Below are 24,716 nucleotides of genomic sequence, written 5' to 3'. Positions count from 1 at the left end.
GGAAGCTCACTGGGTGACTGTGGGCCAGTCACACACCCTTAGCCTATCCTACCTCACAGGGTTGTTGTGAGGATAAAATGGAGAAGAAGAGAATGATGTAAGCCACTTTAGGTCCTCATTGGGGAGAAAAGGGGTGGGGTATAAATGAAGTAAATAAAATAAAACGAGGCCTTCTGTATGCAAAGTCACATCTCAGTCCACTGCACTGCAAGGTGCAGACTTTACAAGTTGTGCTCCTCTGATGTGGACCATAATGCGGTAGGATAGCTATCCCATTTCCTTTGCAGTTGTGATAAAACAAAACATTTATTATCACATAAACTTTCCTGCCTTTTAAGTGCACTGGGCTCTAGTGCCTGAAAGTTTATGCCATAATAAATACGTAAGGTGCCACAAGACTCATTTTGTCCTGTTCTTTGTTTTGCTGTAGCAGACTTGCACGGCAACTGTTCAGAATCTGGGTCCTTGCAATAAGTAAGGATGCCTTTGCTTTTTTCACGTGATGCTAGCTGCACCCAGCAGCTGTTCTTATTCTCAGTAGCTTCACTGCATGCGTGCAGAAACCAGCTCTCCCTTCAGCACTTCTTGCTCCAAGGAATTCTGAAAACCTATAAAATCTTCCCATTGCTAATCATCTGAAGAGATCAAGCCGCTTTATACTGAGTCAGACCACTGGGCCATCTAGCTCAGAAATGTCTATGCTGACTAGCAGCAACTCTCCAGGCAGATAAAGGTCTTTCCTTGTATCCCTGAGAGCCTTTTAAGCAGAGATACTAGGATGGAACCTGGGACTTTCTGCTAGGGGTGTGCAAAGGCACACTGTTTCGTTATTCTTGTTTCGGGTTTACCCGAAACAAGAATCTGTTCCGGATACAGGCAAAAGCCGAAACGGCTAGCCGTTTCGGCTTTCGGCTTTCGGGTTTGTTTCTGCTTGTTTCGGCTTTCTTTCGGCTTTTTCAATGGGAAAATGCCTCCGTCTTCCCGGACGCCTGGGGGAGGCATTTTCCCACAGAATCATCCCAAAATTGGTGGGAACCTTCCTCTAACCCCTCTCTAACAACCCCCCCCCCAAACCAGGTCCCCCTATCCTCGCATAAGAAAGGGAAGGGTCAGCATATTGTTAGCTTGCTGCTGCTCATCTTCTTCTTCATTATTTCCTATGGGGAAAAAATGAAGAGGCAGGCTTCCTTTGCCAGGGGTGGCATTTTGCATGCAAAATGCCCCCCAACCCTCAGGGGCCCTTCTCCCACCTTTCCTCCCACCCCCTACCAAGGCACAGCCTGCTCCCACTTGGGGGGGCCATTTCATGGCCTCCCCAAGTAGGTGCTCTTTTCTCTACTACTTACAGCTGGGGGAGGCTTGTCTTGCCAGGGGTGGCATTTTGCATGCAAAATGCCCCCCAACCCTCAGGGGCCCTTCTCCCACCTTACCTCCCACCCCCCACCAAGGCTCAGCCTGCTCCCAATTGGGGGGGCATTTCATGGCCTCCCCAAGTAGGTGCTCTCAGCCCCCAAAGTCCACCTCCTACAGCCCCACACAAACCCAATTCCCCCCAGCTACCACACACAGACCCAAATCCCCACATTAGCCCCTCACCAACCCAAATCCACCCCCAGCAGCCCCACACCCATAACCCCAGGAACAGGCTGGCAAAGGCCAGCCCTCTCCCTTTGTTCCCTATGCTGGGAACTTCTAAACTCTCTTTCCCTGGGCAATTCTGCACAGCCCAGGGGTGCCACAATGGTGGGCACACTTCTGAGTGCCAGCTGGTCCCTGTGAAAGAGCACCTGAACCACAGACACCCTCCCTCAAATTCCCCCACCACCTACAGAGATGCCCCATTGTTCCCTATGATGGGAACCAACTGCACAACAAAGAATAAAACACGAACAACACAAAATAAAGTTTTTTAAAAATTATTTTCTCCCTTTCAAAGTACAAGTAGGCAAAGCATTATGACACATTACACCAGCAGTCCCCCACACAGAAAAATAACACAACTCACTTAACATCAGAGAATCACAAAGCACAATTCCTGTCAAAAACACTTTAGTTCTTGAACAGCTTTAGGATACACAGCAGGGGGGGCACACCAAAGGACATTCCAGCATTCCACCTCACAAAAATAACACAACTCACTTAACATCAGAGAATCACAAAAACACAATTCCTGTCAAAACACTTTATTTCTTGAACAGCTTTAGGTTACACAGCCTGTTCCTGGGGTTATGGGTGTGGGGCTGCTGGGGGTGGATTTGGGTCTGTGAGGGGCTAATGTGGGGATTTGGGTCTGTGTGTGGCAGCTGGGGGGAATTGGGTTTGTGTGGGGCTGTAGGAGGTGGACTTTGGGGGCTGAGAGCACCTACTTGGGGAGGCCAAAAAATGCCCCCCAAGTGGGAGCAGGCTGAGCCTTGGTGGGGGGTCGGAGTAGAGGTGGGAGAAGGGCCCCTGAGGGCTGGGGGGCATTTTTCATGCAAAATGCCACCCCTGGCAAGACAAGCCTCCCCCAGCTGTAAGTAGTAGAGAAAAGAGCACCTACTTGGGGAGGCCATGAAATGCCCCCCCAAGTGGGAGCAGGCTGTGCCTTGGTGGGGGGTGGGAGAAGGGCCCCTGAGGGTAGGGGGCATTTTGCATGCAAAATGCCACCCCTGGCAAGACAAGCCTCCCCCAGGTGGAATTGGTGGAGAAAAGAGCACCTACTTGGGGAGGCCATGAAATGCCCCCCCCCAAGTGGGAACTGGCTGAGCCTTGGTGAGGGGTGGGAGGAAGGGTGGGAGAAGGACCCCAGAGGGTTGGGGGGTTGCATGCAAAATGCCACCCCTGGCAAAGGAAGCCTGCCTCTTCATTTTTCCCCCATAGGAAATAATGAAGAAGAAGATGAGCAGCAGCAAGCTAACAATATGCTCACCCTTCCCTTTCTTATGCGAGGATAGGGGGACCTGGTTTGGGGGGCCATAACATGGCCCCCCAAAGTCCAATCGGTCTGAAACTTGGGGGGTTGTTAGAGAGGGGTTAGAGGAAGGTTTCCACCAATTTTGGGATGATTCCGTGGGAAAATGTCTCCCCCAGGCGTCCGGGAAGACGGAGGCATTTTCCCATTGAAAAACCCAAAACAACCCGGATTCGGTTTCGTTTTCTCAGCCATGCCGGACGCTCCTCTCGGCTGTTCCGGGAGGAAACGACCGGGCACCCTGACCGGGCGGCTGATCTGCAAGGATTAGCCCCCAGGACTCCCAGGGAGGGAGCCAGGGTCCGGGACGCGGCGGGAAGAACTCCCCGAAACCAATGCGGGGGGGGGAATGGCCCGTTTGTCCCTATGGAGGCCGGCAGATGTGCGCGGCGCCTCGAGTGCCGCCGGGCAACGAGAAACGGCAAGTAAAAGAAACAGGCGGAAGCCTGTAAACAAGCGAATCCCTTCTGTTCTACAAGCGTTTGTGAAGGAGAGGTTGATCTGAAGAAGACTCGCTCTTCCCCTTCGTTGAGTTCCAGAATTTTGTCGGCGCCCCCCCCCCAAATGGCAGCAAAGAAGCAAAGTCCCGCTCTCGGTAAGTCAATCTCGGCTACCTTGAAGGGGGAGTCGCTCGAAGAGTTGGTGCGCAGGGCGGTGGTGGAAGCCATAAAACCCTTTGTTGACAAGCTGAACGAAACTGATCAAAGGGTGGGCTTAATTGAAAGCGAGGTGAAAACCATTAAGGCAGCAGCGGGGGGGGGCAGAAAAGTCTGCTCTGGAAAGTGCGTCACTTGTGAAGGCTACAAAAAAGGAGTTGAAGTTGGTGGAGAACCAGCTGATCGGGCTACAGGTGGAACGAACGCAGACAATTTTGCGTCTCCAAAACGTGAAAGAGGAGGAAAATGAGGATCTGTGGGATTTGGTCTCGGAACTACTGGCGACACCCGCGAGGACGACTAAAGAAGAGGTTAAAAGCGCCATTTTGGAGGTCCGTCGGGCTTCTTCAAAATATGCAACAAAGCGACAGTTGCCTCGTGAGATCATTATTGACTTTTCATCTAAAAAGATTCGGGACACCATCCTATATAACTCATACAATGCGGATTTGGACTTTATGGGTTTGAAAGTCAAGATTTTGAAGGACGTTCCATTTCTAGTCCGGAAACGGCGTTTTAAATATAAAAAGTTTGCAGCACTTCTGAGGGACCATGGAATAAAGTACAAATGGTTATTCCCGGAAGGAATATGGTTCAGATATAAAGATCAGGCCTATAAGATATTATCAGAAGATCAACTAAAGGATTTTGAGAATAAAAACCCAGAACTCTGCTGCACCAAGAACGAAGAAAAGGAGGAGCCGGAGGGGGGGGGGGAGGAGGAGAGCATCGCAACAGCAGTTGCACAGAGAGAATTGCGTCCGGGACCTAGAAGGGGGAGGAAAGTTTAATCAGATTTTGAAATGTTTATTCTCTGTATGATTAACCACTCCATCATTATTCTATGGAGCTATTTTTGTATTATGACAGTATGAAGGGAAACATTGAAGTGTAGTGTTTAGTGTTTGTAGTTCATTCCCCCCCTTTTTTCTTTTTCCACCCCCCTTTGTCCCTTCCCTCTCCCCTTTCCTTGTGATAGTCTGTAGTGTTTTGTAGTTATGAAAAATAAAAAAAATTATAAAAAAATAAAAAAAAAAAAGAAAAACCCAAAACAACCCGAAACGTTTCGGGTTATTTTCTTTCGATTAACCCGAAACGTTTCGGGTTTCCCAAAACGTTTCGGATAACCTGAAACAACCCGAAACAAGTTTGTTTCGGGTTTCTTTCGGGTTTCAGAAACCCGAATTGCACACCCCTACTTTCTGCATGCAAAGCCTATGCTCTATGGCAGAGCCCCTGTTCCTCTCATGGCCTCTAATCAGGGGAAAAGCAGGTCAAGATGCAAAACTTTTCACTGCTCAACTTCAAAAGTTCACAGGGAGGAGTCACCACCAGCCAAATTCTCACTGGTGTTCTCGTTGTGTTTTCTGGCAGCACAGTATCTTGCTGAACCCGCATGGCAGAGCATAAGTGGAGCTAGTATGTACGCAATGTTGCCAAAATGGCTGGAGAAAAATGTTCTGTCCCTTTAATAGAGCCTTCATATGTGGAAATGGGCAGTTGAAATATTTTGTGGCATGGAAGTAAATAACATCACCTGGTAAATAACAGCCTGTTACACCTGTCTTAAAGGGAAAGGACATTTTTCTTCAGCTAATGGGGAAATAAAAAGAGCCCTGTGGCATAGACTGGTAAGCTGCAGTACTGCAGCCCAAGCTGTGCTCATGACCTGAGTTCAATCCTGGTGGAAGCTGGGTTCAGGTAGCCAGCTCAAGGTTGACTCGGTAAAATGAGTACCCAGTTTCCTGGGGGCAAAGTGTAGATGACGGGAGAAGTCAATGGCAAATAGAGATGGGCACGACTCGAATTATGACCCCCCAAAATGCATGAACTGGGCGGGTTCGTGGTTCGCGAACCAGTAGTTCGTAGAAGCTCATTTCCATGAACTTCCACGAACGGGTCTACTGGTTCATTTGGGTCGTATTAAAGGGGCAGTTTAAATGACCATTTTCCCAAAGAAATGGCCATATAAACTTTTCCTGCTGCTTGCAAGCGGCAGGTCCCTTTAAACTATCAGCTGGCAGGCGGCAGGAGGGGACCCCCCCCTCACCGCCTGCCACCTCATAGTTTAAAGGAACTTGCAAGTGGCAGGGCCCTTTAAACGGCCCAAACCACGGCCCCAGCCCCAACCCCAGCCCCACACTTACCTTGCCCTGCGGGCCCGTGGCATCCTCCCCCTCCTCCTGTGAGGGGCGGGAGTGCCATTTTTGGCCTCTTCCACCGCTGTGTGGGCCCGCAGGGCGGCAGTGGAGGCTGTTTCCAGCCTCCACCACCACCCTGCGGGCCCCACCCTATGCACCCTCTGCCCCACTCCGCCGCCCTCCATGCCTCTGCCGTGGTGGCCATTTGAGGGGCAGGAAGGCCGTTTTTTACCTCTGCTGCTGCCCCATGGGCCCGCCCTACACACCCTCTGCGCCCTACGTGCCTCCGCCACCCTCCGTGCCTCCGCTGTGGCGGCCATTTGAGGGGCGGGAAGGCCGTTTTTTACCTCTGCTGCTGCCCCATGGGCCCGCCCTACACACCCTCTGCGCCCTACGTGCCTCCGCCACCCTCCGTGCCTCCGCTGTGGCGGCCATTTGAGGGGCGGGAAGGCCGTTTTTGGCCTCCTCTGTTGATTTGCAGGCCCGCAGTGGCAGAAAAGGCCAAAAATGGCCTTTCCACTCCTTGTGGGAGGAGAGGGAGGACACTGCAGGCCCGCAGGTTACTGGTTATTTTATATCTTGTATTGTAAACCACCTTGAGCACTAAACATAGTCAAGAGGCAGAAGTCAAACAAACAACCTCTTTTGCCAGTCTCCTGTTGAGGGGGAGATTGAAACCCACCTTTCCCTGGTGTTCTGCCGACTTTTTTATTATTATTAATTTTATAATTTTATTTAAAAGACACGAAAATATAAGAAAATGAGAAGTGCATAATAAAAGATTATACAGGTACTAGATTAGAAATTAAGTTGAGACTTATACAATCATATATAAGCCCTGCAGCTGCCTCGCCTGTTCTCTTGTATCTGTTAAGCCAAGCCAGCTGCCATTTCGAGTGCCACCCTTTTTTTTCCTGCGAGGGCTCCTATGCCATTAGCAGCTGCATAACTTGCAGAATTGCAGCAGGTGTGCTGGAACTGCATGCTGCAACTGCTCTGGAGGCCTGGCCAGGAAAGGAGGTGGCAGCCCTGTGAGGTGCCTCTTCTTGAATCTCTCTACCCACAAGGCTTGAATCTCACAAGGCTGTTGTTGAAAGGATCGAGAAGATATTAATTGGAGGGCTCCTTTTAAGTATTAAAAACAGCTGCAGAAATAATAGCCATGATAACTAAATGGAACTCCCACGCAGAGAGGCAGTTTAGCTCTGAAAACCAAAGAACTCAAAACTCAAAACCTTTTGAGTTCTCTAGACCTCTTCATCAGACTGGATGTTTGGGGAGGAGGGCTGGAAGAAAAAAAGATGCTTTAGATCACTGTCAAGGTCTTTCCCCTGCATCCTGTGCAGAATGCCAGATAGATACTGAGAGTGTTGGATATTGAGGATGTATGTGGGGAGGTAGCTGCTGCCTTCATGTCTTTTGTGGGCTTTCCTGGCTAGCCACCGTTGGAAATAGGAAGCTGGCTATATGGACTCAACTTGATTCGTTTTAGGTGGGTAGTTCTGTTGGTCTGCAGTAGAACAGCAGGACCTGAGCCCAGTGGCACTTTCGAAAGCTGAAAATCTTGTTGGTCTCTAAGGCGCCAATGAACCCAGATCCTGTTGTCCAACTTGGTTAGGTCTCTGGTCATGGGAAATGAGAATAAATCGCAGCTGAACCGTATCTGTGGGCGCCTATAGAAAGCAAGTGGGCTATGCTGAAGTTATCACAGGAGAATATGATGGGGGAGAGCGCAAGTAGACGTGGGAAGGGCCGTATAACACAAGAGCTAAGCTTGGCGCGCTCTGCCTCCCTTTCTCTCCACTGCACCAGCCGGGCGCGCCGCAGCCAGAAGAACGGGGCCTCGCCCTCCTCGGATGCCCCCGGAGGACCGCTCGAGCCCCGCCCGGCAGCCCCGTCCTGGGACGCAGCAGCGAAGCGGTTAAGCGCAGCCCGCTGCGGCTCAGCCTCGGGAAGCGCGGGAGGGATGCTCGGCTCTGCCCGCTGCTCGCGCCCCAAGCCACGTTGCGCGCGGCTGGAGAGGCTGCCCGGGGCCAGGGCGCCCGCCGCGTCCTCCTGAGGGCCGGCGCAGGAGGCGGGGCGGCGATGCCCGGGCGGCGCGCAGCCCCAGCGCCACTTTCCGCGCCAGCCGGCCGAGCTCGTGAATAATTGAGAGGCGCGCGCGGCAGCTGCGGGCGGCGGAGCGCGTCCTTCTCGCGGCCGGCCCGGCATGGCAGGAGCTGCCGCTGGCTGAAGCGCTGCGCCCGAGGTCGCCCGGCCGGCAGGGGAGGCTGGCCGCGCTCTGAGGGAGCTGGAGGGTTCCGCGCCGCGCTGAGTCCGCCGCCCGCCGCGCAGGGCACCCTCGGCCGCCGGCATGGCCCTGATCGTCCACCTGAAGACCGTCACCGACCTGAGAGGCAAAGGCGACCGGATAGCCAAAGTGGCGTTTCGAGGTACCGTCCCGGCTTGCGGCGGCGGCTGGCTGGCTGGCTGGGCACCGGGCGGGATGCTGCATGGGGTTTGGGGGTCCTCCCGGGAAGGAAAAGTCTCTCTCAGGCTGGAAATCTGCAGGGTCAGGCGATCCTTGATGCTCGACGCCAACCCGGGTTGATTCACACGATCGCTTTGCAAGTTGGCAACGAGTTGGACTTTTTAAAAAAGTCGGATGATGGGGTTTTTGAGACCGGTTGGGTGGCAGCTTTGGCATCGTCCTGGAAAAGCTTCCAAGTGGGTGGCATCGGGATGCGGACGGGGTGCGATCCAAAAATTCCTTGAGCCCTTGGAGCGCAGCACATGCTAAACAATGACACTTTCCGACAGCACAGCAATGCCGTTGTATCTCACTACTGTTTCAGACTTGACAACGCTCTGCATCGACAGGGCTTGCAAATAGAAAACAGCAGGCAACCTGTGAATGTAGCCTGTTGAGTCACACATTATGAAATACATAGGTCTAGTCTGGGGGCCCTACCCTGTGTGACAGTCAGACACGAGTTGTGGGTTCAGTTTCCACACACAGGCTTCCCAAATCAGATTGGGACTGAGGTGCACACGGAGAAGAGACTTCCCCCTTCCCCCCTGCTAATTTCCCAACTTGAAATGGTCTAGGGGGGAAGTCACCTGAATCCCAATAGAAAAAATGGGTTTCCCAAATTCAACCAAATAGCTCCTACTGGAACTGTTTCAGGTTAAGAGAATGATGCGGGGCGGGGGGGGGGGGGAGGCAAAAGCCCTTGCTCCATGCATGCCACATTCCCAGTCAAAATCATCCCCCTCCCCCAAATGAGGGAATTTAGGAAAACTAGCACGTCTGATGGTTACAGAGGGAGGGGACCCTGTACCTGACCCCTGTGCTCTGTTATGCCTCAGTTGTATTTAGATGCATGTGCATGCTTTGGAACGGCACAGGTTGCCACAATGTCCTCTCATGGGTGCCCCATACGCAAGAATCTTCACATTTAAGCAGGCTCTTCGGGTTTTCAGAGCGCGTCACATACATTATGGTACTAATCCTTGCAGCAACTCCATCAGGTGGTCTAGGATTACTGTCCCACTGCTGTAGGGGAGAGAGCGTGGTTTGCTTAAGGCCATCTAGTGCATCTGTGACTATGGTGAGATTTGAACCAGGAACTCCCCAGGTCTGAAGTCTTAGGTATGACACTAGTCCAGTTCATCCAGCTACATGCTTACATGCACAAGCATCAGATGTGGCAATGTATGCATTCCATTTGCATGCTGTTTCCATTATGTGCAGGCACATTGTCACTCCGATGGGAAACCCCTCTCAAAACATCACGGCAGAAAGGAAAAGGCATGATGAAGACGGCATCTTAATTTTTTAAAAAATAGGTTTCCTAACGGGGCAAGGAGTGAAAACAAAGCTTTGGCTCTGCCACACCAAAACCAAAACAAATCATTTTGATTGTCCAGATTATTCCCAAAGTAACTTTCCTAAAGCTTTGTGGAGATTGAGGAGAGACTCAGTTGAGCATCTTCTTTGTATCCAGAAGGTCCCAGGTTCAGTCCTGTGCATCTCCAGCTAAAAAAGGACTGGGTTGTAGGCGATGTGAAAGAACTCTACCCAAAGCCCTGGAGACCCCCTTAGTAGACTAACAGTCTGACTCAGTCTAAATCAGCTTGGTGAGTTCATGAGTAACAAAAGCCCATAGGATACATTGTGCAGCATTTGGGATCCCATAGCACCTCCTTCTTTACTGGGGACAGAGAGTCTGTCCCAGTAAAGAGATGCTGACTCCTAAGGTTGCCAACAGGCCCGGAGAAAGTTTTCTTCTTTTAATATAGGCTTAATGAGTGGAAATGGGCAGGTGAAACTTTTCATGGCATGGAGGTAACTAACATCACCTGGTAAAAGAATAACCCACTAAGCCTTTAATAAAGGGTAAGAATACATATTTTTCTCCAGGCAGTTGGCATCCCTACTTTCTCCCCTTCCACCAAGTTATGCACCTCAGTGGCTCACTCCTGTTGATAAACCAAGCCACATGAGAGTGGACGTGAGCACCACCATCCCAAGGAGACTTCTAATCTTTCTCTCCATGGAAGTTATCAGGCTTTGACGGGCATAATTGATGGCACTGTGAGGTGCGTAAGAAGTCTGCCAAGGATTGTAATGCTGGAAGGGATGGATAAAGGAGGGCTGTGCTGATGTCTCCACTCTGAGCAGAAGTAAGTCAGTGGATAGAGCTGGTGCTGGTGGACCGGCAGCCTTCGGAGAATTCCTGAACACACCTGGGCCTCTGTTTCCAAAGAATGTCTAGTTCTTCACTAAGGCACTGTACCTATTATTAAGCAATGTGATTTGATGCTCAGCCCCTGGACCTGCTTGCTGAGCTCTTTCCCACATCTAGAAACTACTTCGCACAACACTTAATGAACTCATGGGACTCGCTGACACTAGATGGGTGATGGTTAGTCGTTTTTGTTTAAAAGACTGCTTGACAAATTTGCGGGAAATTGCATGTTAGTGCTGAGCTTCATTGCAGGAAAAAAATTAGTGTTCCCCAAGGAAAGGAGGAGCAGATCAGGGTGATTTTTCCCAGTGAGTAAACAGCAGGGAAGGTGAAGGTTAAAAGGGTGCTCGCTTCTCATACCTGCTCCCTGCTTTGAAAAGGCAGCCTCTTTAAAATGAACAGGAAAGAAAATGTGATGGGTAATGTCATGGAGATTTGCCCAATACTCCGTTAAAAACCATCTAAGCCAGTGCAAGTAATCACCCGCTGAGTGGCAGTGAATTCCATGAGTCAAGATAACTGCGGGGCAATGTGATCATGGGTCACCGTGTATCTCCTCTTCTTTGACCTTGATGTTCTTATATATCTTCTCTTGGAAAGAGCTGTGTGGGTTTTCCATCCCCAGTTACATTCAATACATCCTTTGCACTTGCAGCCAAACTCCCATGCCGTCTCTGTGACTGCCAGCTCAGCCCCTTAAACTCTGATCTCATTTGGCTTTTGCCCCAAAGTTCTGACAAATTACCAAACTTCTCTCCGTCCGTCTCCCAAATTTTAATAGCAAGAACAGCAGGAGGATTGTTTGTCCATGAATTTTCAAAAACAGAAAACAATAGCCTGATCCTAAATTGTGGAGGATTTTTCTGACACCTGTTATCCCACTTGCTGCTGTTGGGCTTATCTTTTTATTTAATTGTTTCTGGAAGCTTTAAAAACAGGAGCTTTGTGCTTGAGATATGTATGGGGAAATTTTCCTATTCTGTTTTTGTCTCATTTTAAAAAGTATATTTTAGTTCTGGTTACTAATTCTGAGTAAGATCCAATAGAGAAGGTCTCCTGCTGAAGCCCCGTTGGAATGAATGGAAGCTGTGTTTCAACAAGGCTTGCACATGAAAACTTCCTGCGGGATTGGACCCTCTGAGGGACAAGTCGATTTTAGACTAAGCCCTTTGATAAATCTGAGATAGAACTTCATACTTGTGAAATCAGGAAAAAAAATATAATCGTATTGTAAAATGTGGGTGGTCTCCTAATATGAGGATGCCAAACCAAAGAGACTCCTTTATTTTATTTATATTATTTATAGTCCTTTCTCATTGAGACTCTAGAGTGATTGCACAGTATAGGATTAATTTGATCAAAGGCTTGGACGTTCAATGAACAATGCAATAGAAATTTGAAAACAAGCAGAAATCACAAAGAGGTGAAACAATGCTGAAACAAAACATAAGCAAATTGACGTGACCTATTAAACAATGTGGAGAAACTATCCAATAGGAGCATAATTACAGCAAAAGACAGCACGCAGTAGTATAGTCAACAGTTCCTACTCCTTTACCAAGGCATCTCTCTAAACCATTTCTCTGAACCCTTGTCACTCAATTGTATTCTTAATAAAATACAGGGCTGTCCCAAATGAAACAAGCAACTCAAGCCATCACATAGAACAGCACTCCTTTTGGGGCGGCAGTAAAGTAGTGCAAAGACCAAGAAAGCATCTCAGAAAGAAACCTACCTCACAAAGAATGCTGGGTACAACTCTCAACTCACACACTGTCCAGTATTTTCTGCAACACAGGAAATAATCCTGGAGCATTGAAATCAATGGGCTTAGACGAGTGTAATTTTGCTTAAGATGGCAATATCTGTACTCAAAGCTCCCAGAAAGACCTTGGTCCTGTTACTCCACATGTCTGTCACTGTTCCACTCCATACCACCAAAGTTGGGACTGCTGTTCTCAGAAAATACTGGCACGTCATTTAGCAATCAGAATGTTTCTGTAAATCTCATCTACTTGAATGAAACCTTAAGCTCAGTGTATATGCACTGTTCAGGAAACACATCCACTTCCTGGGATGAGGAGGAGAACATTTCTTGCTTGATAGGTAGTGGAACTCATCTTGCTATCACTCTTCTATCCCATCTTCCTCCATGGTGCTGATTCTCTCTTCCCAGTTTCTACCTCAGAATAACCCTGTGAGGGAGGTCAGACTGATCGAGTGACCAGCCCAAGTTGTACAGGGGAATCTAAATCCAAATCTCCAGACTCCTTCTCCAATACTCTAAGCACCAGAACCAAAGAACATAAGAAGAGACCTGTTGACTTAGACCAGTTAATCTAGCATTCTAGTTCAGGCAGTGGGCTACTGGTTGCCCGGCGGGGGGCAAAAAAGGTCATGGAAGCCCTCCCCATGTTGCCTTCCTCTGCCTTTGGAAATGGAGGTACCTTTTAGTCATCTTGCCTAGTTGTCGTTAATGGATCTAACTGCCACAGATGTGTCAGCATACTACATTATTCCCCACTGGCTCTCATGCTTAGTATAAAAGTGACGTCCTCTGACTGAGAGCCTTTTCTCAGGTGTTAATGATGATGGGATGCACTCTGCACATGGTCAGAGGCCCTCTCCATTTTATTATTACATCATACGCTTCCAAGTGTTGAGGTCATGGATTAAAAGTAGGGTCCAGAGTCCTTCTTTTTCCCAAGTAAGGGCAGCATCAGCTTATGTTTGGGTTTGGAATTGACAGAATTCTGTACAGACCATGTCAAAGGTCGTATTAGTGATATGACCTTGGTAAACCATGTGCAAGAGTGACAGCTTCCAGGGGGGCAGCCATCTTAGTCTGCTGCATGCGGAACACTGAAAACTGCCACAGTGGGCTGCTGCCCTAGAGGTCCTCTGTCTGGATCAACCTGAGCCAAGCTGGCCCAAGGCTGCTGGCAGTGCAGAGCTCCCAGCTGGACGGGGCAGCCACTGGGCCAGCTAACAACCATTTTCATCATCACCACAGCCTGAGTCTGAGGCAAGCAATAAAGCTACTTTTTAACTTGGTGACGAAAAGCCAAGGGAGGGGAGACAGGTATGCTTCAGTTGGAAAAATATTCCACAATGTGTCTTAATTCGAATATTAAGAAATAACAACATTAGATTTACATACCACCCTTCAGGACAACTTAACTCCCACTCAGCGCAGTTTACAAAGCGTGTTTTTATTATCCTCATGACAATCACCCTGTGAGGTGAGTGGGGCTGAGAGAGCTCTGGAAGAGCTGTGACTGACCCAGAGTCACCCAGCTGGCTTCAAGCAGAGGAGCAGGGAATCAAACCCGGCTCTCCAGATTAGAGTCCTGCCGCTCTTAACCGCTACACCATAAGAAACCAGAGCCTGCTCCTAATGGTCATGATCCTGGTTAATTGCTGGGCTTGACCCTTCCTTCTCTCCCTCACTCTCTCCTGAGGTGTGCTAAGGTTGAAGACAGAAGTCATTGAGCATGTGTAATTTTGACAGACTGGTTTGTGCTTGACTAGAATGCATGAAGCTGCCTCACATTGAGTCTGTTGGTCTGTCAAGGTCAGTACTGTTTATTCTGTCTGGCAGTAGTTGTCCAGAGTCACAGCTGGAGGTCTTTTGTAGCACCTACTAACTCATTGTTTTCCATCTTCTCTGGAGATGCTGGGGATTGACCCTGCAACCTTCTGCATCTGAGCCATGGCTCTAACACCTTAGGGCTGGTTTCAGAGTGTTGAAAAATAGAGGAATCTCTTTCCCTCCCTCTCTTTTCATGGCTAGAATGCTATTTGGTTCATAAGAAACAAAGACACATACAGCGCAAGAGTCTCCTTTAGGATGCTATTACATTTCTCATTCCTGCAGTTTTGACTTGAAAACCCCTATGCGGATTTCATTTGTCCCTCAGGCAAATCAGATCCACGTCGTTGGCTCTTTGCACCACATGCTGTTTCTCCATGCCACATTTTTCCTATTAAAACCAATACCCCTAACAACATTCTTTTTGTGTCAGTTGTGTATAAATGGTAAATGAATTGGGAAGATCGGCAATGAAAATGGGTAAAACAAAAAAGGCTCACAACAACAACAAAATTAGAAAATAAGAAATTAGAAAACTGCTCTATTTATATGGTCCTAGTTCACACCACAAGTCCATGTGGACTGGTATTTTTCTAAAAGTTGGCTCTGGGAGAAGAAAATGAGGACCATCCCCTGTTGCTTATCCCCAGCATCTAGCAAACACAGGTATACTGCATCTAGGCTGCAAGTTCCTCTTAGTGATTCTGGCTTCTAATATTGATAGATTTCTCCTGCATATATGGGCCTGTCTTCTTTGTCCTGTCTTCTTTGAAAGCTATCTACAGGCAAAGCCAAATGAGATATCAAAAGATCTATGCTTGGACCCTCCCAGCATTTTAAAAATGGAAATTGAAGCCAGGGTTGGGTGGGGGACCAAGTCAGATCAAGCCTGCAGTATGACAGGAGAAAGAATTTCACCGTTCCCACCCTGTGTAGTTTTGAGAATGAAAGTTGACTCTCCGCTCAGCTGTACTTAGCCATGAAAGAGGGGAAAAGACAGTCTTGACGTCTTTGCCTGTCTTTTTATTTATTACGGTTTTTCCCCCTGCCTTTGTCTGTGACTTTAGCTTATAAACTCAAACTTTAAAGGATAAAATAAACCCTAAATAACTTCTCCAGAAGGCTAATAACAGCTAAGGGAGGGGGCAGTTTTAATTGGCAAAATCACGTAAGTTGGAGAGGGTTAAACCCCTTCTCCTGTCTTGTTACACCCCCAAGCAGAATTGCCTGCCCCCAGCTGCAATTTCTGTTTTAAAAATTACCAAGAAGATCTAGTCCGAGAAGATCTCCTAAAGTCTTTTCGGCTTTGCCCCCGGGTCAGTGGCCATCAACTCATCCCATGCCAAGCTCTATAAATTAATTGTGCATTATGTGAAGAAGTATTTTCTTTTGTCTGCCCCAAATTTAGTGCTCATAGATGTTATTGGGTGACCTCCAGTGTTATGAGAAAATGAGATGCATTTCTCTCCATGCTGTTCATATATTTTTTTTAGCTCCTTGTGGTGCCCTGGGCCAGGTTAGTTGTAGCCCAGCACAGGCCTGAACAGCTTCCCAATGATTTAAAAGAAAACCATGAAAGCTTGCCTCTTGAAGAAGAGGAGGAGGCTGCTTAACTCATTCTCTTCCAGCCATGTGACTGCTGAGACTCTCCCTCAAGCTGCTTTTTTTCCTGCCGGAAAGAGAGAATGTAGGTTAGGGTTGGGGAACATGATGGGCCCAAGATCACCCGGCAAGCTTCGTATGTGGGGCTTAGGACCAACAGCCCAAGTCCAGCACTCTAACCTGGCTTTTTCTCCCACCATCCTCAATACATGCCTACAGTCAAGTCAGATTTTATTGTTCAATGAACATAGCCATTACAAAGCTCATAAAACCATGATTAAAATGACACATAATAACCATTTCAGAAGATGTTAAATAATGGCAGTCGGGGAAGCTAAAGAAGCAATATAGCAACTGGCAATTCATATGAATTCCTCCAGAGTTTACTTCATTTCTGTCGACATTTTTCTTTTTCTGCTTTGGTTTGGTGACTGCAAAGTTCGCAACCCTGTAATATGAAACCCAGTGCAATACTAAGCAGAGTTAGACTCTTCTAAGCTCATTGACTTTAATGGATCTAGAAGAGGGTCAGTCTGTTTAGGATCACACTGATACCACTCTATTTACACAAAAGAAATATAACTTTGGATAGATGGTTGGCATTAGGCACTCCAGAACCCAGATTCACAATACATTTCTTCCTTGGCTCAGCGTATATGGAACTTCAGAATGCGTAATATTGTAGGTTTTATAGACCCTGTATTATCTGACTTGTTTTTGACAAAGTTTTTGACAAAGTCTCTCAGCTGAGGCTCCTGAGGGAACTTAGCAGCCGTGAGTAAGAGGATTGGTCTTCATATGCACTAACAACTGGTTAAACAACGGGAAGTAGGAGAAAATGAAAAGTACATATTAAAAACTCCAGAATATAAAAATGACACGTGTTTGTTGCAAGGGATACGCAGGTAAATTTCAACATGAGAAAAGTCCTAATCCTCAAAGGAGGGGGTTAAATAAAGAAGGAACTGCTAGCTGAGTGAGTATTTAGGCCTTGCTACATTTTACAAAACCATTGTGTTTGTTAGTGGACAACACAAGGATTTTGTATTAAGATGTGCATCCCAGGGTGCATGTTGGCCCTTCTCTGCCTGCTTTTGTGACACATAGAGCCAAGCCACAAGTGATGAATGACACTTGCCTGGCAAGTGAACAGACTCATGTGTATTCCTCCCTGTTCACTTGCCCTCCACTTGTGCTCCACTTGATCATTACGTGATCACTACGTGATCAAGTAGAGTGCAAGTGGAGGGCAAGTGAACAGAGAGGAATACACGTGAGTCTGTTCACTTGCCAGGCAAGTGTCATTTGTCGCTTGCAGCTTGGCTCTTAGAGAAGCAGCTTCACCCCAGGGCATGCACAGTGAATGCTTTGTGCATGGTCAAGTGAGGGGAGGGGATATGCAGCTTCCTGGTGAGTTTTTGGGAGGCCATTGGCACCCAGGAACGAGTCAAATTGAACCCCAGTGGGATGCTCATCATGGACCCAGCCAGATCTGAAGACAGGCACAGACTTGCCTGTTGCCTTCTCCCGCACTACCATTGGCTGGGACCAAAGCCTTGAACTTCATTCAAGGCTGGAACCCCCAGAAGCATGTAGCACTTTTTGGTTATCCAGCTGCAGCCTTGCTTCAGACAGAGAGACAGCCTCAGTGATCCATGTTCACAGTCAGGATAGATTACTGTAATGTGGTCTCTGTGGGTCTGCCTTTGGAGACTACAAATTAGATATGATGCAAAATAATGGTGAGTTTTATGAGAGTATATCCTGCCATTTTTAAAAGAACAAAATTCATTTCTGGACAAAATTCAGAGTGCTAGCTCTTGCCTACAATATCCTAAACAGGCCAGGACCAGAATATTGGAAGGACTGCCTCCTGCCACATAAGCCTGCTTGTCAGTTACCATTAGTATCTGCTTTGTTCTGTGTGCCCATAGAGTTGGCATCTCAACTGTGGAATACCCTCCTCACAGTTGTTCATGAAGTGCCCAAACACCGTTTCCTCCCGCCTTCATATTAATGGATTGATTTGAAGTAAGTTATTGTGTATCTAATTGTCAGGTTTCATGGTGCCCAGCTTCTAAGGAGCTCAGGGTTGCATATATGAGTTTCCCTTCCATCATTGTACCCTCACAACAACCCTGTGAAGAGGTAAGCTGAAAGAAAGTGATTGGCCCAAGGTCATCCAGTGAGCTTCATAGCAGAGGGAGGATTGGAACCCAAGTCTCTCTGCTCCTAGTCTAACATGATCACCATTGTGTCACACTGGCACTCCAATTTGGTGCTTGTCTTGTTAGAACTTAAAATATCTATAACTTGGGATGCCAACAGTCCGGGAGGAAAAAAAACCCCTATCCCTTTAATATCGATTTTAAGGGATCAGCAATATCCAGTACCACTCCTGTCTCCTTAACATGATTCCTGATTCTGATAGTACCACTCCTGATATTGGGAAGGCAGGAGCATTTGAAATTGTATTGGGAAGGAGGAAGGAGCATTCCTCGACTAGCCAGGGGTATATCTGCCCATTGAAAATAATGGCACTTTAAAGTTTAAAGGGCAAATGCTCCACCAAGCAGCTAGGGGGCACGCTAAATAACTTCCCATTACAGGATTAAATCAATACTTTTTCCAGTGTACAATGTGTGGAAATGGGCAGCTGAAGCTTTTCATGGCATGGAGGAAAATACCATCAAGTTAAGCCTATTAAAGCCCTGACCTGGATGGCCCATGCTAGCCCAATCTTGTTAAATCTTGAAAGTTAACCAGACTTGGGCCTGATTGGTACTTGAATGGGAGACCACCAAGGAAACCCAGGGTTGCTAAACAGAGGCAGACAATGCCGAACCACCTCTGAAGTCTTTGGCTTTGATAAATTTAAGGCGGTCACCATAAGTCACTTGTTGCCATATGGCACTTTCCATTACCAACCCAATTAAAAGAACAGGATGTTTTTCTCCAGGCTACCCTACCTATAACTGGTCTGGCTAAGACCTTTATGTCTATTATGCTTTCTTTTTGTTGGATTGTATCTCATTTTGTTCTTTTCTTAGCTGCTATTTTAATAGGAAGCTTCCCAAGCTGCTTATATTGCATTGACTCCTGTGTACTTGTTTAGTTCTGTTAGTTTTTAGCTATTGATATTTGTCTTCCCATGCCACAAGCTGCCTCCAGCATTTTGTTTGAGAGGCAGCAGCTAACAAAGATTTTTTTTTAAAAAAAATAGAGCTGCTAACCAAGTACCTGTGCTGTGCTGTCTAAAAAGTGTAGGTCAAGAATCTCTCGCAGTGTTGCAGAGGATGTTGGGATGTTATTCTGCGCCTGGTGTGAGTGTTGTTCCAACACATTGCAAAGGATCCTGGTCTGCAGTATTTGGAGCACGCCGTACTGTGATTTGGGGTAGTAAAATGTTCTGAAAACTGATCTTGACAAAGATTGTTGAAATTAAAGTACGCAGGTGGGTCACGCATTGCGATAGCAAGATACGAAGGATGTACAGACCATCCTTCAGTGTGTCAAGGAATATCCCCATTTGCCTCCATGGCAGTGACCAACATGCCCATGCAGCTTTGTGGCAGCAAGGGACATACCCCCCCCAGCCTAGTAAGGGAGGGGCCCCACCTGGCCCTGTGGCTTGGCCATGCACAGGGTGCTCAGGGCTGGCAGCGCATGCTCTCCCTCTTTCCTTTGGAAGGGGAGGGTTGGAGGTGGGTTGAGGTGGGGTCCCTTTCCAAGGCCATTTCTCCACCCCAACCTGCCCCAGGAGACTCTGAAAGCTTCAACATCAGGTCTCTTTATGGATCCCAACTGGGAGACAACATCTACAAATGAAGGGCACCTAAAATATACACTGAAAAGCTACAGTTCAGCACCAAGCACAAGAACCAAGTGATGCCCCTTGCCCTTCATCATTGGCACGCCATATATCCATGCTGCTATTTCTGCATGTAGGCCTGCTACCCTGGGAATGACCTTTCCAGGGAACAGAAGGATGACAGAGAGAAACACAGGAAATTCCATATTCCACATACCAAGTGGTAGGATCCACACCACTGTCTTTCATGTCTTAAATATGCTGTGAAACATTTGTAGGCATTATAACTGTTTACTGGAAAGTTGTTCACAATGGAGTGATGACAAACAACATGGCTTCTGTGAGGATCACAGAAAAATTGCACATAAGGCTGTGTAACTGAATGGAATGGAAAGTTGAGGACTGGGAAACTTAAGAATGAAGAGACAAAATGCTCCCCCCCCCCAAGGGTAAGGCAGAGTAGGTAGTGGGTTGGAAAGTAGAAATCTAGAGATGTATGGAGGAGACAAAGATGGCACCTAGAGGGATGGCATTACCCAAAAAGGACCAAATGTCAATAGAGGCTAATGGTGTTACCAGGAAATGCGTGAACCACTAAATGAGCTATGGATATTGTGTGATTACGGAACAGGGAACACAGCAGGCAGGAATGCTAAGGAGCCGGTGATGGAGCTTAATTTCATATTGATTGAAACCAATGAACCAAATCTTTTTTTTTGCTACAGATCTCTTCATTATATCATTCTAGCACAGGAGCAACCAAGCCTAGCAAAGGCATTATCGGGGCTAGGAGGATGTTGTTTGGCACAAATGATCCCTGTACATGGAATTCCATGGTAGTTTACGCTCCGCTTCAGAGCTAATGAACTGTTCAGGTCTACAGTTGTGTCTCATGGGTTGACAAAGAAACTGCTACATATCAGAATTTTATCCTTGGAATATAACCTGTATTTCTGACCCATAGAGGAGAAAATATGATTGGTAGTTTTCAAAGAGCCTTGCATGTCAGCATCTCCTACATACACAGATCTTGGTGGTGAAATTATTTTTTTTACAGATACTTGAAATTTTAGCCAAAAAAATCAAATGTTACATTTAGAATACAGATTCCAATTTTGGATACAATGCTTTGGAGGATGCAGAATTTTGCTTCCCCAAAGGAACATGCTTTAGAATTGGTGGCATCTCCGGATTATTTTGATTTTTGGCAGGCATCAAATGTGAAATGTTATGAGCTGTCAAATTCTGTGAAGTAGTCCTGCACATCATCTGTCAAATCCATCATATTATACTATTGGATACTAAAAACCATTGCATTCCAACGATCGACAACAAACAACTCAGAATTATTATAGAATGCTGAATTGTAAAGAGGCCTCCCTAATGTATCACCAAAGGGGTAAAATATAGGTAATGTCTTACCAGGTACCAGGCCATCGGAATTCTACCTGCACATGTACCAAGAGGGGGGGAATAGCCCCCCTCACACACCTGTCGAGTCATTTTGAACACAGGAAGCTGCCTCATATTGAGTCAGACCATTGGTCCATCAAGGTCACTTTTATCTACTCTGACTGGTAGTTGCTCTTCAGGGTCTCGGGCAGAGTTCTTTTCCATCACCTACCGCCTGATTCTTTTAGTTGGAGATGCTGGGTATTAACCTGGGACCTTCTTCATGCCAAGCAGATAGATGCTCTGCCACTGGGGCTCAGTGGCACAGCATCTGTCTGCTTGGCACACAGATGGTCCCAGGTTCAATCCTTGCCGCCTCCTTTAAGGATCTGGTAGTAGGTCATGTGAGAGACCTCTGCCCAGTCCCTGGAGAGTCATTGCTGATCAGAGTAGACAATATGGACCAATGGCCTGATTCAGGATAAGGCAGCTTCATATGTTTCGGACAGTGAGAGGCCTTTCCGAACAGCTGTTGCCTGACACCCTTGTAATAACTAGAGATGCTAGAGGTTGAGCCTGGGACACACAATATGCAGAGAAAATGGGCTACCACTGAGCCATCACCCTTCCACAAAAACTTTGCAACTCTGCCTGTTTCTGCACGTCCTTAGAAGTGCTGTCCACTCTTGGGACTGTGGTGGTTTTTCCCTAAGCTTGCACACACAATCATTGTCAAGCATGTGCATATTGTTTGTTTACCAGGTCTTCTGTGTATTTACTAGAACTGTGCTTGCTCCAATGTTTTCTTTTGTTGCGGGTTTATGGTGTGTCCCCCCCCCCACACACACACATTTTCTGGCATATGAAGAAACCTCCTACTCCTCTCACTTCTCTGCCCAGTTCTTCCCCCAACACTCTTTCCCTTCCTTCTTCACATTTCCATTCATGTGCACATTTTCATTCATGTGCAAAGTAAAAAAAAATTAAAGGGGGAGGCAGGTACTTTGGGGCTAGGTTTATGAAAGTGCTTGACCTTCACTCCAAAACCGCTTTTTTTTTGTATTGTTTGGAGGTTTTCCTGCAACCTCACAACTACAGGTAAGCAATTCTGGGTACTGATTGCGGAGGATGAGCTGCCAGGGCAGCTCAGCAAAATAGAAACCTAAAGAAGGAAAAAGGTGGGAACAATGAGCTGTGCAGAAGTGGCCTCTGTCTGGGTCCTGCCAAGGAAGGAGTGACTTCTTGCAGTCATCAAATAGTGCTGATACATGCTGTTCACTTGAAGGCATTTTGGGTTAACAGTCCCCCTGTAAAAGATGGTGGCACGAACCTTTTCTTTGTGATCTCACATTCCCTGGTCACTTGCTAATGCTTGCATGTGCCAATGGGTCGGTGCCAATGGGACAGAAAAACGGATTGGCAGAGTTGTGTTGAAGACACACTGCTAAGCATTGTCTCTTTCTGTCTCTCACACACACATCTTTCCCAAATGACAAGGATCAGTGGTTATTTTCTTCACAGCATTGCTTTGAAAATTGATTAGAAATGTCTGAAGTCGGATCCCCAGCTGTATGTGCTAAATATTAACATAATACCTTAAATAAAACCCAGCAACTTAAGGCAGCTCGTAGCTTTTCATCATTCTATATCTTAACACCGTGCTTCAGTGGGGACTTTGTAACCCGACTTCCTCTCCTTTAACCCTGTTCGTTTAGCACTAATGTCATCCTATCCCATCTTCAACCAATTCTCATCCCTTTAGGAAACAGGTCAGAAGACATATGGATAAACATGCCATTGAAAATGTGCAGACTGTTAGCTCGTAGCATTGAGCCACTGCCTGCTGCATACACTTAGAATCCTGCCGCCTTTCAGGTCAAGCCCCTGCCCGCTTCCCCCGCCACGACTGAAGTTCCAGCCCCCCTTGTTATATGTACTACTCCTCCCAATAAATTAGATTAGATACTGAAGCAAGTTCAAAGATTTTCCATGGATACTTATCTCAATGTGCCCTCTTTATGTACTGAAATCTTTTTCTCTTCTTGTAAACAAATAACAATCTTCCCAGAGCTCTTCTCTGCTGAGCCTCTGGGTTGTATTTGCATTTGATAGGAGAAAGTGGGCTTGTTCAGTAATGGTGTAAGACATTTTTACTGAGCTCAGAGCACAAATGTACAAATGTTACTCTGCTCAAATCATGACTATAGAACAGCACACACTTGAAAAAAGTCTACTTTTTACCAAATGTTCAGAATAGTTCTGAAATATATTACAAATGGCTTGTGTGTCACACTGCTTTCCTGTGGCTTACAACCTTACAAAACAGATATTTTCCTTGGCTTTTGATCCTACTGGGAAGGTGGTGGCAGCCTGGGAGAAGCTGCTTGGTTTCCCTCTTTGGCCTTGTCTGTTATGTCTACCTGGCTCCCAAAGTGAATGTATTTGTATTTATCAAGTATTCTGAATATGGTCACAAATATTTTGTATGTCCTCATCCTGCCCCCTGGGAATTGTTGTTTGACCAAGAAAGTTCTGAACCTGCTCCGTCATGACAAATGGTAATGATTGATAAATGCCACTGTGGGTGCAGAAGTGGCGCATGTGCTCAAAATGTAGCCAGTTTTAAGTGATGCATACCACTGGCACATACATCATTCTAGCAAGCTAGGAAATTGTGATTATACAGCAACAGAAGCTACCTGGCCAGCCACCATTCTGAATGGTACGAAACATGCAGATGCAAACCCCACTAAAATATTACTTGTTCAGTTGCAAACAAATCGTCATTGTGAGCGTATGGGGTGTGTCTAAAGAGAAAACAACCAATTAGATGTCTTATGCTGCCTAATTGCATTGTTATATATTTTGTAATCTGTCATGAGTCTCAATGAGAAAGGCAGGTGATAAATAAATAATTAAAAGCTTTATAAGAGCCCTATGGGGTTAAGAGCCCCATGGCACAGAGTTGTAAGCTGCAGTACAGTCCAAGCTCTGCTCACGACCTGAGTTTGATCCTGGCGGAAGCTGGGTTCAGGTAGCCGGCTCAAGCTTGGCTCAGGCTTCCATCCTTCTGAGGTTGGTAAAATGAGTACCCAGTTTCCTGGGGGTAAAGTGTAGACAGCTGGGGAAGGCAATGGCAAACCACCCCATAACAAAAAGTCTTCCAAGAAAACATCATGATGTGACTCCCCCTATGGTCAGTAATGACTTGGTGCTTGCACAGGGGACTACCTTTACCTTTACCTTTTACCTAAGTTCGATCTAGGTAAAGGCAACTCTGTGTGTGCGCTAGGGGATCAGGGGTCAGATTGCAGAAGTGACACTGGGGAAGGAAGAGGGTTAAACTTTTCCATTTATATTTTTCCATTTGCACTTATCAATCTAATTTCGCTGCCCAGAGGAACACCTTTGCATTCCTTCTGCAGTTTTGTAAAAACTTGGCTCCTTTTAAAAATGGGCTAGGTGCTTTCACCTAGAGTGTCATCTTTTTGGTCTGTTTTTGCATAATTTGCTAAACAGTTACTGTACACCGTTTTGAGTATCTAAGTAGAAAAGCCTATGGTCCAAAGGCTGTGCGTTTCGTGCATTCCAATGTATGTACACGGTGCTGCCAGACGGAAATAATAGCTTGTTCAAGGCTCTCTAATGAGCTCAAGGCAGAGTTGAAATACAAACAGGGGAGTTCTTGATTCATAGTCACTTAGGATTATGCTGTACCAGACCCAATATAAAGAAGACTCTGCATTCCTGCCACCTGCTCACTCCCAGCAAGAACAATACAGGAACTACAGATCTATTAAGGGCGCAGAGGAGTGCAGTGGTTAGAATACCAGGCTAGGATC

At 46.9% G+C, this 24,716-nt stretch overlaps 1 protein-coding gene across 3 annotated transcripts in view; it reads left to right on the top strand.

The window, feature by feature from the left end:
• The first annotated feature begins 8,100 nt into the window (after positions 1-8,100).
• The window catches only part of OTOF (otoferlin), a 183,374-nt gene continuing 166,758 nt past the window's right edge, over positions 8,101-24,716 (top strand). For all 3 annotated transcript variants that reach the window (XM_054976825.1, XM_054976834.1, XM_054976817.1), the window contains exon 1: positions 8,101-8,179. In XM_054976825.1, coding sequence (XP_054832800.1) covers positions 8,101-8,179 — 79 coding nt within the window. The remainder of the gene's footprint in view (positions 8,180-24,716) is intronic.

Source organism: Eublepharis macularius, chromosome 1, assembly GCF_028583425.1.
Source record: "Eublepharis macularius isolate TG4126 chromosome 1, MPM_Emac_v1.0, whole genome shotgun sequence".
NCBI lineage: Eukaryota > Metazoa > Chordata > Lepidosauria > Squamata > Eublepharidae > Eublepharis > Eublepharis macularius.
The sequence above is the reverse complement of the archived record's forward strand: the minus strand, read 5'-3'. Positions and strand labels throughout refer to the sequence as shown.